The following is an 18,992-nucleotide window of genomic DNA, read 5'->3' on the forward strand; positions in this document are numbered from 1 at the left end:
CGTGGATAAGTGGTAAATTCCTAATTACAACTTAATTACAGCAGCAAACAATTAATGCAAATCTGAAAATACAAATTTACCTACTGATCTTGGACAATGCACACCCGATTGGCCCCAAAATTGGCGCCCCTTTCGGTATTTCTTTAGCTTTATTGAAGAAGAAGATTCAAAGGCTACTGCTAAACCCTAATTTCTCTGTAAATTAGGGTTTACAATAGAGAAATCTACAATTTTTGAGCCTCCAAGGGTCCAAATGCTAAGATTTTCGGAGCAAGGCTGTGAAATGGCTGGGAGACGAGAGAGAGAGTTGTAGAGAGAAAATTCAAAGTTTTGTCGCAAAGAATGATTGAAAATCAGTCAAATGTAGTTGTTGCCTTGCCACAACAGCTTGTAGATGCAAAGAACTAAAGAAAATCAGCCATTTACTGCTACTGCCCTGTCTCAACAGCTTGTAGATGCTATCACCTGCTGTTGATTGGTCTTCTCTAGCCCCTGACTGCCTTAGAAGGTCCTCCAATGGCTGCAAATCAGACCAACAACATCTCCCTCTCTCTCGCAAGCTGAATCCCCTAAAAATACCTCTCTCTAGCCTCTAAAGACATTTTTCAGTCTTTAAATACTGAAAATTAATCTAATCATTATTTCAGTGCCCTGAAAAATAATCTGATTGGCCAATAATTAAATTGCCTAGGCAACTTCCATTCCCGAGTGACTCTGTGTCATCTTTGACCATCAGATTGGCATTAGGTACCACTAGACACCACTTCTCTAGTGTCACCAAAACTAACACTCATGGCCAAATGAATGACCTAGGCCAAGAACTGGCACCAAATACCACCAAGTACCTGTGCGGCAAAACTTATAGTAACTTTTGCCTTTGATATCTCGTGATTTCCTCGGGTCCTAAGCTCGTAAATTTACTCTAACCCTAGTTCACCTCACATGTGTAACATTTACTTAATCATGTGATTAAAAGTTAATCCACATGTTAAGTGAGGTTTCAAAAATACATGTCCTCATGACAGCCCTTTCCCTTGGAATCCTTGTAATCGTCCTCAATTGCATTGCCAATGCATTAAAAGCAAAGTACTACACTGGAATTTTTCATAGGGCATCATAGTCAACACAACATTGCGCATTGCTGTTCAACCATTCCATATGCCCAATGTATGCTGAAAATTACCAACCAACATAAATAACATAAGACTCAAAGAATCTCAAAAACATTACTAGATTATCATGTGACATGTCCATTTCTCATGAGCTCAACTTATCTGACAAAACCAAACCATAGTATACCAAGCATAAACCATGGCTAAAACATCAATGGTATCATAACATATGCTGTTGTCCATGAAACTAGATGTAAACCATTGAAAACTGAGCATAAACTGATCACAAACTGCTGCAAGTGTGACCCCAAACTGATCACAAACTCATTGCAAAAACTGACCAGCAATCAGCGCAAAAATTGATGCACAAGTGATCCAAAAAGTGACCATAAACGGTTCTCAAGTTGAACAAAAACTGAGCTGAAACTTATCAGAATTTTTGTCTCAAAATTGAGGCAAAATTCATGCCCAAACTGATCACATGAGAGAGACTTAGATGAGTGGATACTACATTGGGCTTGCTTTCTTCTTACAACTTCTATAATATTCTTTTTACTTTTGACTTTGCCTCTTTGCTTCTTTGCCCAATTAATGAATTTCTTATGAACCAACTTTAGGATGCTAGTGTCCAAAACACACGATACAAAGAGAGAAGGCCAAAGACATAAAAATTGATCCTTCTATGTATGCAAATGTTAAGTGCAAGAAAAATGTGAGAATGACAATACTTTGAACTTAACCAACTTGATTAATTATCACCATGAAAATTAGAAGATAGAGGGGGAGAGAGAGAGAAAGAAGAGAGTCGATACCATGTTGAGAGGGGAACCGGCTCCTGTCCTTTACAGGAACTTATTGCAACAAACCACAGGAACCAAGTGCTTGAACCATATACAAAAGGGTTGATTTGCTGCGATTCTGAAAATTAGGGTTTTGAAACCCTAATTTCTGCATACTCCAAGCAGCAAGCTCATTTTCATTCTTTAGTGCTTGGACTAGATCAAAATAAGTAGAAAGTGCTTCTTAGATGAGTGATAGATAAGAGAGTACAAAGCATGTGGCTGAATTTTCACTATGAGGGCTTGTTGGAAATGAAGAGAGAGACCTCTAATACAGAGGTGTGGGCTTTGGATGCTCAAAAGCGAAAAGTAGAGGCTACAAATGACAAGTCACTATAGGATCTTCCAAGGCATCCGTGGCTGTCTCAATATCAGACTGCAACTTATATCCCAGCTGTTTGCTCTCTGTGTAGGAAAAACACTTTGTTAAATGTGTTTATCAACTGTTAAATGAGTGAGGTAAAAATGTGTTTGGGATGAAGGGTTAGAGCCTAGAGAGTACTTGGGGTTTTTTTTTCACAAAAAATCCTTGAAGGGTACAAAAGCATCATTTTAAAATGAAAAGCTTTTTAAACTTACAAAAAGCTTTAAAATATTTTAATATTAAAAACACAAGCTGTGTTTGATTGGAGGAGGATATAATAGCATGCGCGTAAATACTATTCACTGTCTACTTAACTTGGAATTTTGTTGGATGATTGAACATTGATGCTATAGGACAGAAATAATGATGAAAATGGTAACTGAAGTATTGTAAAAGTAGTGAGTCATTGCAAAAGGGTAATGCCCTATCCATAGCCCTTTAAATTTAGTCATTTCCTACTACCCACTTGCATTTCATTGAAGAATTCAAAGGCTTTTTTAGTCAATGCATAGCATCATTGTTTGATTAGCCATTAGAATGTACTTGCCATATTGATTCCCGTGAGGAAAAGGCCCATGCTAGGCAAGTTGGGAAGACAATAGTGAGATGACCCTCCCTTCTTGATTATGAACCTGAAGGGGTGCACAACCCGGCTTGAGGATGAACTTTGCACATCCCTCAAGTCTTGAAGCCTATGCAATTTTCAAGTTTAGGTGTAGGTACATTCCCATTGTCAAAGTTTCACAATAGCACAACAATTATCAGCCGCCCTCTTCAGATTACTATAGGTGGTTAAGGTTCCATTGAAACAAGAAGTACATGCAGTGAGTGATTACCTATTACTGTCAAAAGAGTTGGGACATGTGAGTGAAGGCCTTTCTAAGGATTTGAAGACTTTGAATGAGACCCCTGGATACTCCTTCAAAGCCTCGTTTCCCTTCTTGAGCTTCCCCACATCATCATCCAACTCTTGTGCACTTATTTAAAGCTTCTTTCCCCACCTACAAGCTGCCTGCCATTACAGTAGCCTCTGGTCCCATCTCCTTATTAGGCTTTGTCAATTCTATGGGCAGTGCCCAATGTTTTAGTTAGTTGGTTTGTAGTGTGAACACAAATACATTAATAAGTTGTGTCACCACTTATAGAGTTAGTTCTAGAGTTAGCTAACTTGAGTTAAGTTAGGCTTTGGTCTACCTTAAGACCTAAGGTACTATCACCCTATTACTTTCAGTTCAGCAAGTATAATCTATTTTTTTCAGCTCTCTTTTTTTATTTCATAAAGGGTAATTGTATTAATTACGAAAAAAAGGTACAAGTTTACATAATTACAAGATACACGATGGCTCTAAGCCATCGAGTTACAAAAGTCATGGCAAAGACGCAGAGGAAATTGCCATATGCCAGGGAAGTAAGTCCTCCCGAGGGAGTAAGTTAGAGTGCCGAATGAGATCTAACTGCCAATGCAGGAGACCTCTAAGCCTCGCAATATGTCCCGGAACATTAGAGGCCGAATCAAAAAGAAAGGCATTCCGAGTGGTCCAATTGTGCCAGCAGCCCCAGTATCTAAGAAAGTGAAACAAGATCTTCATATGCGACTGTGCCGGTGTGGGGTATTTGGGCCGTACAAAAACCCAATCAAAAGGGCTTAGGGAGAAACCAACCACTGCTCGCCAAACCGCTGACAAGAGTGACCAGATATTCTTAGCGAGAGGGCAAGAAATAAATCGATGACGGGCCGATTCCACACTGGTGGTGCAAAAGAAACAATTGCCGTTAGAGATTCAACGCTTAGAAAGGGCGGAAGCAAGAGGAAGACCACCAATCATCACCCTCCAAAGAAAGACCTTGCATTTGAAAGGTGTCTTGTTCATCCAGCCCTCCATCACAGTTGCCTTCCACCATGACTGAGATTTACGCAATCCCCATACAGTATTAGCTTTAGTAACCAGCCATTGATGATCTTTAATCAGAAGATGATACACTTGGTTAGCTGAGGCCTTTTCCAAATTCAAGCGACCTGCAAGGTCCCAGTCCTGCCAGGGACGATCCAAAGCAAGGGCAGGAAACAGTTGTCTGCTCTAGAGCACTAGCAAAAGCTGTTCCCATAAATCATGGTATCCACAAGGGATTTTGAAAAGCCTCCTGGCTGTACGAAACGATATCAACACATTGCGACTGGCAAGGGTGGCATCTGCAACTGAAGTCAAGCCCAAACGTGCCATGCGGTTAAATTTTGGTCTGAGCTTATGTTTGCCTTCCCAAGAAAGTAATCGCGAGGCTGCCAACAATTCCAGTTGAAAGGAGTTAGTATGTAAGCGGTCCTCCGCTAGATGCCACTCAGCCTTCTGGAGGACCAATTTCCAGGAGCATACCAAATGAGCAAGCAGGGATGAGGAAGGACTAGAAAACCGAGAGTCTGCATTAAGAACATGCCACCAGGAGCTTCGAATTTGGGTATTACCATGCACAAGCTCGTGATCCTTAAGAAAATAACGGGCTATAACGACCCACAGGTGATGATCCAAGCACGTGGCACGAAAGAGAGACCAACAAAGAGCCAGCATATGAGTTTCGGCATCCAAAATAGCCCCACCACCCATGCGTTTGGGGGTACATGCATGTGACCAAGAAATCCATGAAATCCCAGCATGCAAGGAGTCCTTCTTCCATAACATGAAACGAATGTACTGAGTAAGAGCATTCAAAGTAGTAGTAGTCCAAGGCAGCAACGGCAAGAAATATGTGAGCATTGGCAGCATAATTGTCTGAGCCACTTTGAGGAGAACATGGAAGGGCCAAGCCTGCGACTTCCAATACAGAAACTTGGCTGCCAGTTTTTGTGAAATCTACTCTAGTAGTTGCTTTGTCCGAACATCAACACCCAAAGGGTACCCAAGGTGCCTGACAATGGAACCACGGGGAACAACTAGTCCCTGCCAGCCCAATGACTATACATCTGACTCCGTGCAACTGAGAATGGCTGATTTGAAAGCATTGATATAAAGATCAGACCCCTGACCAAAGAGCGTCCAAACATCTAATGCTTTGCGAAGATTATCCTTGTCCGCATGCAAAATCATAAAACTGTCATCAGCCAAAGATTGACTAATGAAGTGCTGTCCAAAAGGAAGCGACAATCCAGTCAACTGAGTCAAAGCTGCCATAGAAGATAACATCGAAAGAATCGGATGAGTCGCAAGGGCAAAGAAGAGAGGACTCAAAGGGCAACCCTGTCTCACAGAGCGTGCAAGGACAAATGGCTTGGTAACAGCGCCATTTAGCATAACTCGCGAAGAAGCCGCAGCACTAATGGTGTAGATCAAGCGGGATATCCGAGTACCAAAGCCCATATTAGACATCAGTTCTGCAATGAAAGACCAGTCTAAATAATCAAAAGCCTTTTCCAAGTCCAATTGAATCAATACCACTTCCTGATTAGAGTGCCTTGCATAGTCAATAGCCATTTGCACATTCAAGATATTATGCAAAATGTTTCGGCCCTTAATGAAACCATATTGAAGAGGATGCACAATGGCCGGAAGATGCTTGTGGAGCCGATTTCCCATCACTTTGGAAAAGATTTTATACATCGAACCCATAAAAGAAATTGGTCTCCAATGTTTCAACATGGACGGCGAAGGAACTTTTGGAAGCAGTTTGATAAGACCTTTCCATGAGGAAGGCATGAACCCCGTTTCCAAAACCTGCTGAAACATAGTCGTCAATGGTTTCACCAGTTGAGTAGCAAAAACCTCAAAGAATTCATTGGTGAGACTATCCCAACCGGGACTTTTATCCTTGGGCAGGTGTAACAAAACATCCATAACCTCCGCCTCACAAATATCTGTCTCCAAAGTAGTTTGCATGTCATATGGAACCTGATTGTGGACCAAATCATAGAAAACTGAGCGGGCATGAGTATTTTGGTCAGAAGGTGAAGGACTAGAACCAAGAAGGTCTAGAAAATAATTCCTACACATATTCACAATAGTCCGAGGATCAATGACCATTCGACCTTCTGCATCCTGGAGTCTAGTCATATTTTCTCGAGCAGGAGAAGCATGTAGAGCTCAAAAGAACTTATGAGTCTGACAAGCACTATCTTGCAAATTCTCAGTCAAATTTTGCAATTTGGCCTGGTGATATGATTTCAACTGGAACTCTTTAATAAGATCAGCCAAACGCATCACCAGTGGCAGCAAAAATACATCATCTCGAGAGTCCACTTGCAGAGAACGAACCAAAGCCAGTAAGTCCTCCGTTGCTTATCGACGCCGCCGACAAAGAGAGGCATGATGGATCCCATACTACCGAACAACCCGCTATACATTAGAGAGCAATCGTTCAAACGAAGCATTGCCCTTAGAGGAGAAGTCCAATAAGAATCTATCAATCAATTGCTGCATATAGCCCTGAAACATTGAATGCTTCAAATAAGACGAGTTGAAACGCAAAGGGAGTCTATCCAGAAATTACTTAAAAGGTGCAATGGGTTGTGCAAGCATCTCAAGCTGTAGAGGGAAATGGTCTGACAAGGCATATTGCTGCAACACTTTCATTTCGAGCATCTCACGAAGAAAATCGTCATTCTGCATGATGTACATGCGGTCCAAGCGCGACTATGTAGTTGCATACTGCGCAGAATGGAAAGTAAACCCTGTAGAAGAAGGGTGTAGCCAAGACCAGAGATCTTGCTTAAGTACGGCAAGAGCAAACACATTCCACACACGACTTTCCGGAGTGTCCATCACCGAATGCTCTGATGTGGACTGTGAAGAATCAACATACATATTAAAATCCCCCATCAGAAAACCCCGTCTGCCAAGTGACAAGGAGGTCTGCAAAGTATTCCAAAGATCCCGGCGGGATAAAGGATCATTTGGAGCATAGAGGCCAAGTAACCATAAGATCTCTCCTTCAAATAAAACTTCAATCACCAAAAATCGGCCATGTACATCATTTTTAAGAAGAACAGGCTGATATTTCTCATGTACAATCATAAGCATACCAGAATAATGCATGGCATGTGTCCCTACATAAAACAAGCGAAACCCATGGCAATCCACAACTTTGTCTGTTTCATCGTGACCCTTGTGCTCAACAGCACACAAGACATCCCACTGATTCTCATGCAATACAGCCCACATGGCATGTTGCTTATGGCGAGAACAAATGCCTCGCACATTCCACGTGGATATCTTCATGTGTATTCAGAAAAGAAAATCAGGTACGAGGCACAGCTTGCCTCGATTTAACCTTTTCTGCTAGAATGTCAAGGACTCCCTCATCCAAAAAATCAGCTAACACGGCAAAAGAGTTCTGACAGCCAGATTTGGAGGTAGACGGTATATCCACTGCCTTGGGGATGGAACGGGGATAACGACAATCCCATGGGGTAATCACGTTACCTCTAGTATCAAAAGCCAACTTAGCAGGTGGACCCTTTGGGCCGTCCGTATATACTTTCTTAGTAGGCTGATTACGGGGAGCAGAAGAAACCATAGCATGAGCAAGGTGCTCTGAAGACAACATTTCTTTCTTGCGCATATAAGTGCGCATGGAATCTTGTGAAGCAGCAGGCACAGTATCCGCCATGTCAGCATCAAACCTTTTACCTTTTTTTGCAAGTACATCTACCCAGTCATTGCCATGGGAATCCAAACCCGAAACCTGTTGTTTACCTTTATCCAAAACTTTAGGTGGCTGGGTTGTATCCTACGACGGAGCATCAAGCACCATACCTTCCATAGGCAACACAACATGCTCAGCATTTGAAGTCGGTTGCTTCTCTGGGCATTCGGCCATAAAATGCCCCAATTTTCCACACGAAAAGCAATGCCCCGCAAAGTTATCCCATTTCAAACGAAAGTGCAAAGGATGCATGCTAGAGCAATTAAGACGTAACCAAGCAGGCCTTTTCCGAGCAGTGTCCCCTAACATACACAAACGGTTACGATTCATGGCCCTGAGGCTCGGTGGGACCAGAACAATGCCCACCACGGCCATGGTATCACGTTGAAGCAGGCGCTGAAAATCTGCCATTGGGCGCCATGGCACAATATGGACCAAACGGCGATCAAAGAACAATGGCAGTTTAAACAGGAGATCAACACGATGCTTCTAAGATTTCAACAGCACCTCATAAAAGTCTCGGGGCCCAACAAAAATCTCTTCAATACACTCCCCTTGTAGCAGACTGTGCAGCCACTGGCGAATACGGGAAAGCATTGGGATCCTACCAATAAAGAAGAGTATAACAGCACGTTCATAAAACACTGAAAATGAGCGCAAGACATTTTTCGGGTCCATAGTGGCTTCCATCAGTTCCAGAGTCAGAAAACGCTTCATGATTATGTTGAACATAATCGCCAAGCAGAGTGTTGGCAAACTCCAGCAAATGCTCCCAGTCAACATCCTGAGAATCCACAGAATCAGAGGCAACCTGAGTATAAGAATGTTCCTGATGATCCATTGTCGCTTCTGAAGTATGCTTGGTGCGTTTGCCTGCAGGCTGGAAGTCAGGACCAGGGGGCATCTCCTTTGTGCAAAAAACCATATCCTCTGGTTCCTCTGTATCGGAATCCGGACCAAGAGCTGCCACCGTTTGGTCTATAAAAGCCATATCCAGACTAGCCATATTGTATCAGTACTTGTGCCGGGAGCTCACAGGAGGCAGAAATGACACAGGTCTCTCTCTCTCTCTCTCTCTCTCTCCCTCGGGCAGAACGGACCCTGCACTCTTTAGGGCTTCCCAGGTCTGACCTTCAATCTACCTGCAGGCCGTCACCTGAATAGCACCCACCACCTGATCTGCGCCCACAGCCAATTATTCTCCTGCACCCACCTCCTGTCTGTACTGCACCCGCTAGCTGGTTCCCTCCCTCGCCTCCTCGTGATGAGATCGTAGCCAGACTCGCAGTGCCCATAACTGTCCGGCTGAGTAACAGTGCCCCCGCCCACAGCAGCGCGTCAGTGGTGATCCTTCTCTGGCTAATCGTGGCGATGTCAGAACTGGTAAGGAGGAACGGACAGAGGGCTGCTACAAGAGTGACGAATTTGTTCTCTCTCTCTCTCTCTCTCTCTCTCTCTCTCTCTCTCTCTCTCTCTCTCTCTCTCTTCCTTCTGCACGCTGGGCCGAACAGAACTTGCGCAGCCCTGAGGGAAGATCTCAGGTTGCTGCGCACAGGGCAAGGAAGTGCGCCCGCTGTACAGGGCAAGTCGCCAGCACCAGTCCTCGATGTTCAGCCATCGCCTCTCTCTCTCTCTCTCTCTCTCTCTCTCTCTCTCTCTCATTTCCAACACTCGCTCTTTCCACCACCCCACCAGTACTACCTACCCCCCCCCCCCCCCCGCACCGCCGGCCCTCGCAAAAAAAAAGAGCATCCTTGCTTTACTTGCCTCAAAGTTAGAAGGAATGTTCATATGGTCTCCTAAACCAGTTATTAAAATCATGAACACATTTCTGCTTACTGCTTACCTGTCTTGAAAAAGTCTTTGAAACCAGGTTGAGGACTTTATGGCACATTTAAGTCCTGGGTAGCGATCCATAAAACCAGTAGAAGCTGGACGCATAGAATGTTCAGTGAGTTCTAAGGATATAATGCAAGACAACGTTTTGATAAACATACTACAGCTATGACAAAAAGTAAAAAGGGAAAAAAAACACTGATAACATGTGCAGATCATGAAATAAAGCCTAATTTGTCAAAATGACATACTTGTAAATGTGAGGTCCCATAGATCATCTTGATCTGTGGATTCTACCAATGCTTCAGACTGCATCAAAATAAGATTATTCTCAGAAATTAGGAACCAAACTAAGGCAAAGGATTAAAGCGTAGCCTTCAGTAATGCTTGATTAGAGAAGATTGTAATACAAAACTTGATTGCATATATTCCTCTACTACATTCAACTGGCACAGTAAGAGAAAACCACTTTGAAAACCCTTCACTAATCAGAGATCCGGAATATATAACAAACCCCACCACACCAAAAAAAACATGTTCCAGAGGAAAACAGATCAAAGAATTGAAGAGATCTACTAAAGCAGAAGCTCAGGATAATATGACACAATAAAATATAGTATAAGGGTTTAGGGACAATATGGTACCACAAAAGTGAATAATAAATCTTTGTCTGGAGTTTCATTATTAACTTGCACTTTAATTGCCCAACTTCAGATCCCTGCTTTCTGAATTGTCCTTGATGCTGCTAAAAGTCTGAACTCATTAGTATGTGGGCCCTAAAAGGCAGGACAATATCTGGTCTTCGAAATAAACACTAGTTTGCTTTCCTCTCTGAGGTCTTGACCAGGCAAGCCAGCTACCTATTTTTCAAGTGTTTGGCCTACAGACATCATGTCATCAGTTTACGAAGGATGCCTTTGTCCAATAGTTAGACTATATCAGCACACATTTTCCATAAGGATCATTATTCGCCAGCTATACCACTGTTCTACCATCACAAGGGGAACAAGATAATAAGGGAAAAGTGGGTTGTTTTGACACAGTACACAACTAGAGACCTAGAGAGGTCAAGATGGTGGACCAACATTCATGCCCCATCTGTGAGATTTCATGGAGACTTCACTGCCTCATCAAGATGGGTTTCAACTTGCCCACGTAGTGGCCAATTACATGACCAGCAATGTCTTATTGTTTATCTTTTGAACTATCTAGCAAAGATGTCTGCGTGCAAGAGACCCACCAGGCATGGCTATCCTAACATCTAGTTGATAATCACAAACTTCTTCCACGCACAATGAAGATCCAGCATACATAGGACAATTGAGGGCCAAGTGACCACACCTCAGCAGTCCAGCCCCAGCCTTGGGCCTTGACCACAAATCAAAGTGATGCTCTAGTACTAAGTCCATCTTTTAACATTTTACAGAAGAAATTTCCATTAATAAACATCTCAGAGAAAAACCTTTCCCATAGCAAACATACAAAACAAATCCCTGTACCACCATATGAAGTCTAATATAAGGACGGACTAAACAGCCAGTCCGTGGGCACTAATGTCAAACCATATGTGACTCATAGTAGAAGAAAGTTCCGAAGTCCTGATAGAGAATAAAGGCATCTCTCCTCCTCAGTGCTCAGAGGCACTCAGCAGTCTGTCTCATCTCCTGCATCTCAGTCCATTGCAAAAATGGCTGCATGTAAGAGGCCAGAGACATGGTTATCCTGACTTCCATCTACAGGATAATCACCAACTTCTTCCAAGCACAATGAAGATCTACCATTCATATGAAAACGAGGGCAGAGCAAGTGCACATCATCAGTCTCCAACCCCAGCCTTTGACCTCGACCACAATCAAAGGGATGCTCCAGTGCTAAGTCCATTAAATCTTTATTCAAAAACACAAAATGTCTATTCATAAGCTCCCCACGAAAACACCTTCCCAAGGGAAAGTACTAAATAAGCCATGTACTGACATATGAAGTCTAATATAAGGGCTGAGTAAACTGCGAGTCCATGGGCTATAATGCCAAGCCATGTACTGACATACAAAGTCTAATATAAGGGATGAGTAAGCTGTGAGTCCATGGTCTGTAATGCCAAACCATATGTGACCCATAGTAGGAGGAGGTTTTAAAATCCCAAGTGAGAATAAAGGCATCTCTCCTCCTCAGCACTCACAGTAACCCTGCAGTCTCAACGTAATACTCCATAACTCAATGCCAAGATTCTCAAATGCAAAAATATAGCTCTGTACATTCTTCAACTCTAGACCTCCACTAGTGTTGAAACGCCCACATAGATTTCAAACCTGCACACATGACAAGACACAAGCCATACAAGTATGAAAAGAAATATAGAAGATGGCAATCAAACTTATCTCCCAGCCATACAGGCAAACAAGCTCACCCATGAAATAGAGGCATTTAGATCAAGCTCCTATTGCAAGCATTAATGTCCCGTACCATAAGCCCACACCATCCTAGCAATGCATGGAGAGGCACCTAGGGTCTAGAGTCCACGAGCCATCATGCAAAAAGAGTCGCACAAGTAGCTTCTTTTGTGGCCTTAAGATGCCCAAACCCTGAAGTAAGTTAACACATTCGCACTACAAGATCCTTAGCTAACCCTAGCATGCCTTGATGTGTTCACACCTTATGACCCCTAGCAACCAATGCTGTAGGCACTTGTCAATGATGTCCAAGGATGCACCACTCCAAAATTATGAAGGATTATTGTTCTCAACAAATATCCCTAGAAAAGAAGTAAGGAAAGTGACTATTATGTGAGCATACCAACGCTAATGTAGCCTCTACATTTGAGACCTTTGTCCATGACCAAGTATTCCAACTAAACAATCCAACATCACTTAGACCTATCCGTCAAGAACCAATTTGGGTTCGATTTGCATGTTGCATTTAATATCCTCCAAGCATGGGACTTTCCCAATCCACACAACCAACTCTCCTTGCCTTGAATGCTCTTTCAAATGGCTTCTACGATACCAAAAGTTATTACGAGATATCCCTTTTAGTATAAACATAAGCCTCTAGGGAACTCACAAGGATTATAGTGATGCCTAGCAATTGTCCCTATTTCCTGCATACTGTGCTGGAAAGTAGACTAGGGATTGCATGCTCACTCCTTTGAGTTCACATCACCTTTTGTGAGGCTTCTTCCAAGGTGTGAGCGAAGCTTTGCTTAATGTACAAAGCTCAATCACTTATGCAGGCTGTCACTCTGTATGCACATCTTCAAACCTCAAGTTCAGGTCAGCGTAATCTTTTCTTCCCCAAGTGACAACTATATAAGACCATCTTTGCATGCACACTGCTTCTCAGAAGCAAATCTTGTAGGATTAGTTTTTGGCAAGCTCTCACCTGAGTTTGATGATGAGGCCAAGCCTTAAGGGCCCAGATCTTGATGACTCGTATCATCTTCACATATAATCTATGATGCTAGAGCATGAGTCTGCCCCAAGGCTACAAGGAAGACTGCTGTCTCTAGCCAATGTGAGGGGAACACTTTAGGGTTTGAAGAGGAAACACAAAACGTATACAAACCATACTAAACAATTTAACTCAAAGAGAAATTCACAAAGCACAAGACACAAAAGTGTAGAGTGAAGGAATAACTCAATGAATTGAATGAAATAAAATACATCCAAAGAGTGGAGAAGAACTCAAACCATTCTCTCCCTAGGGCCAAGCTGAGCGGAGGGAATTGATGCAGATAACCTCAGATGATCCCGCAGCAGCACACCACCAAAGCTCGAATGTCGGATGATGCCACTGTCACCAAATAGGAGGAAAACAACGCTATAGCAATCCCAAAAGAGTGAACAGCAGCAAAATGCAGCCTCTGAAGGAGAAAACTCAGCTGGGTGGGAACTTAGGGAAGTGGGCACAGAAGTAAGATCTGATGGAAATGCAGCCGGCACATTGTCTGGATGATGACTCTACGTAGGGCAGTCAGAACAGCAGAAACACAGCCAATCTGATGCTGGAAATGCTGAACAGATGGTTGAAAACAGATCAGCCGCATCTGGAGGTTGTGGCAGCAGGGCAACAGTTAGGCAGCGACTTGGTGGTCCCTGCCACCAGCACGTGGACAACAAGTGTGATGTGCGCAACCGAAGAATGAGAGTTGCATGATGTGAAAAGCCCAAGTGTTTTATTTTTTATTTTTTGTGGGTTTTACTTTTTAAAAATTTTATCCCTAAATTTTATTAGTGTGTGCCCAAGGGGAAAAAGGGATGGTTAGCTCACATGCTTGTTAGCAAAGAACCCACCCAACTACTTGCAAGAATGTCAAAGACAAGGTATGGGATGGGGAGGGTGGTGGCAATCCAGTGGTGACAACCCAAGACCAATGGATGCTGGTTGGCATCTCCACTAAATAGTGGAACAAGGTAAAGCATGCTACACAATGCATGGTGCTTCACTTGAGAAGGGGCTCATATGTATAAGTGTCCCGCTTCCAAGTGCACAAAACATAAACACAATGTGTATGCAAAGGGAGTATGCAAGTACGCATATAATCATGCAACAAGGTCCACTCAAGCGATGCCTTCACAAGGGTCCCATGCAACAAGTGGCCTTTTACAATAAGTACGAAAAGTCCATGCACAAATGAGAGGGGAAGTTGGTGAAGAGGGATGCATAAACGACAAACCAAAGGCTGAAAGTACAATGGGGAAGAGACATTCCTCCTACCAAGTGGATGTCCATGGTGGAAGAAGAGTCAAGACCTGCCCCACTAACTCAATGCTGAGGGGGGGAGGACCTATACCAATGCTGTCATGCAAGCACTAGAGCATCCACCGATTTACATCCTTTGTGAGGAGGTCACGATGATTTTGTGTGGATAGGACAACAAACTGGAGCCACCTAGTCCCGAACTCAACTTGCTCTCTAGAGAAGTACAAGTGCATCCCCAAATTCCTCGTCTTGGGGGATACAACTGAGTGCCTTGCAATGCCGATGGCATTTTGGTTGTGTTGGGAATAAAGGCTCACCGTGCCTTTCACTGTGTTCAGGCGTGAACACACCCTTACACTTTGTACTTTATATATGTTCAAAACCTAAAATGTGGTACATTCGTCATTGTACCGAATACCCATTGTGTCATGCTCACTCTCTCACTCTACTGCTCTCAACTCTCTCTACCTTCACTCTTAGCTCAGCTCACGCACAGACGACTCATCTACATCAAACTGGTATCAAAGCACTCAGGCTGTGCACGCTTCTTGAAGCCAGTGACGGGCGTCGGGCGAGCAGGAGCTTCAGGTCCTAGATGTGGAACGGCACTTGGCAAGTTGTAGGCTGCAGGAGACGTGTTTGAGGCGACCAAGCTCAGGCCACACGTTGCACACGACACGCTGCAGGCGACCTGCAATTGGATGAAACGGGCTGCAGGGACATGGCACATGGCGGACTGGATGGAACGGGCTGCGATTGGACGAGACCCGGACGAGACGAGCTTCAGTTGGTGACCACAACCAATCGCCACGAACGTTGCACACACGAGAGGCAGCAGTCAACAATTTTTTTAAAAAGGAAATATTCTTTTTTTTCCTTTATCGAGCGTTCACACGCCAAGGCACAAAGCCAAATTCTCCCCAAAAAAATTGGGGCTTTTCCCGGATTTGGGGACTCTAATGCAAAAGTGGATAATCTGGCTCAGAAATTGCGAAATCAATGCACAATTGCCCGTGAAATTTTGGGGCTTTTTCACATTTTGATGAAATTTTTTCAATTTCAGTGAAATTTGTGCACACCACCGGACCTGAGAAATTTGGGGCTTTTGCAGAATTTCATCAATTTGTGCAAGAATTGCTTGGTATATGCACTTGGGCACTTGATTTTGAACAGATTATCCTCTTAACATTTGGGGCTTTTGACCCAAATTGTCAAATTTGTGCTTGGGAATGCCTTTGGAGCAGAAATTGAAGTGAAATTTTGGAGATTTCACATGTAACTGTTGGCTTGGTCTCTAATTGTGTCAAAAATTGCTTGAGGAGTGCAGCAAATGACATTTTTTAATTCTGAAAATTCATGTGCAGATCTGAAAATTTATGCAATCTTGGGATTTTCATTGTTGCTTGGTACTCTTGTGCACTACGGTCACTTCTATCATATTTGGGGTTGCCTTTGGTGACTGGTTAGTCAATTTGGGACTGCAAATTATGGCTGGAAACACTGACAACAGTAATCTTTTGTTGGCAGAAACAATGCTATAATGTCTTGGTGCAAAAGAAACATGTAAAGCCCATAAAAACAAAGGGAATCAAACCAGCAGACATGGAACAAGACAAGTGGGATGACTTGCACATAGCAAATCTCGTGGAAAGAATGTGAAGTGCCACCATTGTGGCAAAAAGGGACACTGCAAAAGGGATTGCTTTTAGCTAAAGAAAAAGAAGGGCAAAAACAAAAACAATGAAGCCAACAAGGCTGAAAACAAGGACAGCTAGCCTGCCAAAAAGAGTAATGTGAAAATAGAAGAGGTTAATGTAGTCACTCATGATAATGACAGTGATGGTGATGTATTTCTAGCTTCTTCTTTGGATGCACATGCATTGATTGCAGATTCTGAGGATGATATTCACACTTAGATACTTGATTCAGGTGCGTCCTTTCATGTCACACCACATCATGAGTGGTTCTTTGACTACAACAGTGTTGTATGTGGTGTTGTTCACTTGAGGGATAACTATGCATGTAAAATTGCATGTATTGGCAGTGTGAAATTGGAATTTCAGCATGGCTCCATATTTGTTTTGCATAATGTGAGACATGTACCTTAGCTCAAGAAGAGCTTGATAAGCACAGGGCAACTAGATGATGAAGGCTATCACACCACCTTTGGGGATAGCAAATGGAAAATGTGTAAGGGCTCCCGGATTGTTGCCAAGGGGTCCAAAAGTGATACTCTGTATCCTTTGCATGTATCTAGTGTGCGTGACCATGTTGTCGCCATAACTGAGCAGCCAAGTGTTTCTTTGTGGCATAGCCGGTTGGGACATATGAGTCAATCTGCAATGAAGGTGCTCTCTCGTTTGGGTTATTTACCATGTTTGAGGTATGCTGATTTTGAATAGTGTGATCATTGCATTTATGGTAAACATGCTCAAACGTCACACAAAAAATCTCTCTGAAGTCTTCACCCTTAGAGTTAGCACATTCATATGTATCTCAAATGCTAGGGTTATCTTTAGGGGGGAAGAAGTATTTTATTACCTTTGTTGATGATGCCACACGCAAAGTTTGGGTTTATTCAATCTATTGCAAAGATAAGGCCTTGGATAAATTTAAAAAATTCTTGGCACTTGCTCAAAATCAGACCAGCAATATGTTAAAATGCCTTCGCTTTGACAATCGTGGGGAATATGTGTCCGAAGCCTTTCAAGACTTTTGTGACACCAAAGGGACTAAGAGAGAGCTTACTGCTCCTCATAATCCACCCCAAAATGGTGTTGCAGAGCGTATGAATCGGACTATTCAAGACAAGGTCCGTACAATGCTATCACATACTGCTTTACCCCATGGTTTTTTGGGCAGATGCTGTTATGATAGCCATACACTTGATTAATCAATCACCAAACAGGTCTTTGGGGGGGTGGGGGAGAGAAGTTCCCCAAGAAGTGTGGTCGAGCAAGCCACCTTCGTATGCACACTTGAAAGTGTTTGGCTGTGAGGCATTTGTGCACATATGCAAGGAAGAATGTAGCAAACATGAGCCAAAGTCATGTAAATGTATTTTCCTAGGATATGGTGATGCAGGTGAAATGGGCTATAGATTATGGGATCCCGAGAAAAGAAAAGTAGTATGCAGCAATGACGTCATCTTCCGGGAAGACCTCATGCACAAACAACCTAAAAGAACAGAGGTCTGAAGGGTTGTATTCCAAAAGGATGTACCAATAGGAGAGCAAAGTATGCCCATTAGACAGCAGGAAATACCTACTGAAAATGTCCTTGAAAATGCAGGGAATGATGCTGTAAATGATAAGCAATATCTTGCCCATAACGTCCCACAAATTCAGCAAGAACATGTGCACTTGAAACAACTTGAACCAGTTACACAGCAAGCTGTATCTGTAGAAAAGCAAGCTGCTAATGCAGATTTACAGGCTGAACAGCCAGTGAATATTGACCACTGGGTCCGTAGGTCGACTAGAGTGCAAAAACAGCCAAATAGATTTGTTCCTGGAGTAAACTATGTGGCTGATTATGTCATGTTAACAGGTTGTAGTGAACCGTCATACTTCAAGGAAGCAATGGATAGACAGGATAGTAAGAAATGGCAAAAAGCAATGCTATCAGAGATGGAATCTCTCATGAAGAATGGCACTTGGGATTTGGTACTTTTGCCAAAAGGACAAAAAGTGCTACCGTGCAAATGGGTTTACAAAATGAAAGTCACTTCTAGTTATTTGCCCAAGTGCAAGAAGGCATGCTTGGTTGCTAAAGGGTACAAGCAAGAACATGGAATTGATTTTGATAAAATCTTTTCTCCTGTAGTCAAAATGACTACTTTGCGATCCATTTTGGGCTTGGTTGCATATGAGGACATGAAACTCATACAGATGGATGTAAAAACTGCCTTCTTACATGGTGATATGCATGAGGAAATCTATATGCAATAGCCTGACGGTTTTGTTGCCAAGGGAAAAGAGCACATGGTATGTAAACTCAACAAAAGCATGTATGGGCTGAAGCAAGCACCACGCGAATGGTATCACAAATTTGATACATTCATGCAATCTCAGGGATTTCATCGTTCTCAGGTTGATCACTGCTTATATACCAAGAAGGCAACAGATGGTAGCCTTATTCTCTTAGTTTTATATATGTGGATGACATGCTAATTGCGGGCAAGGATGTTCATGCATTGGACTCCTTAAAACAGAGTCTACACAATAGCTTTGATATAAAAGACCCTGGTGAGGTAAATCACATTCTTGGCATGCGTATACTCAGAGACAGATCAAAGGGTCTTCTTTATCTATCACAACAGGAGTATATTACGAAAGTTCTGCAACGTTTCAATTTGGAGGGGGGGAAAGCTATTAGTGTACCATTGTCTCCATATGTGAAACTTAGTGCAAACGACAGCCCTACATCAAATGATGGTAAGGCTAAAATGGCAAAGATAACTTATGCTTCAGCTGTTGGTAGCTTGATGTATGTTATGGTTGCTACACGTCC

At 42.9% G+C, this 18,992-nt stretch overlaps 1 protein-coding gene across 2 annotated transcripts in view; it reads right to left on the minus strand.

Moving 5' to 3' along the window:
* Positions 1 to 18,992, minus strand: part of LOC148018942 (neurochondrin family protein) — a 117,102-nt gene that overhangs the window by 16,316 nt on the left and 81,794 nt on the right. For both annotated transcript variants that reach the window (XM_087701428.1, XM_087701429.1), the window contains 2 exons: positions 10,034 to 10,091; positions 9,793 to 9,877 (listed from right to left, as the gene is read on the minus strand). In XM_087701428.1, coding sequence (XP_087557554.1) covers positions 9,793 to 9,877; positions 10,034 to 10,091 — 143 coding nt within the window. The remainder of the gene's footprint in view (positions 1 to 9,792; positions 9,878 to 10,033; positions 10,092 to 18,992) is intronic.

This window comes from Lygodium microphyllum, chromosome 20, assembly GCF_053477565.2.
Source record: "Lygodium microphyllum isolate KBCC chromosome 20, Lygodium_microphyllum_v1.1.10, whole genome shotgun sequence".
NCBI lineage: Eukaryota > Viridiplantae > Streptophyta > Polypodiopsida > Schizaeales > Lygodiaceae > Lygodium > Lygodium microphyllum.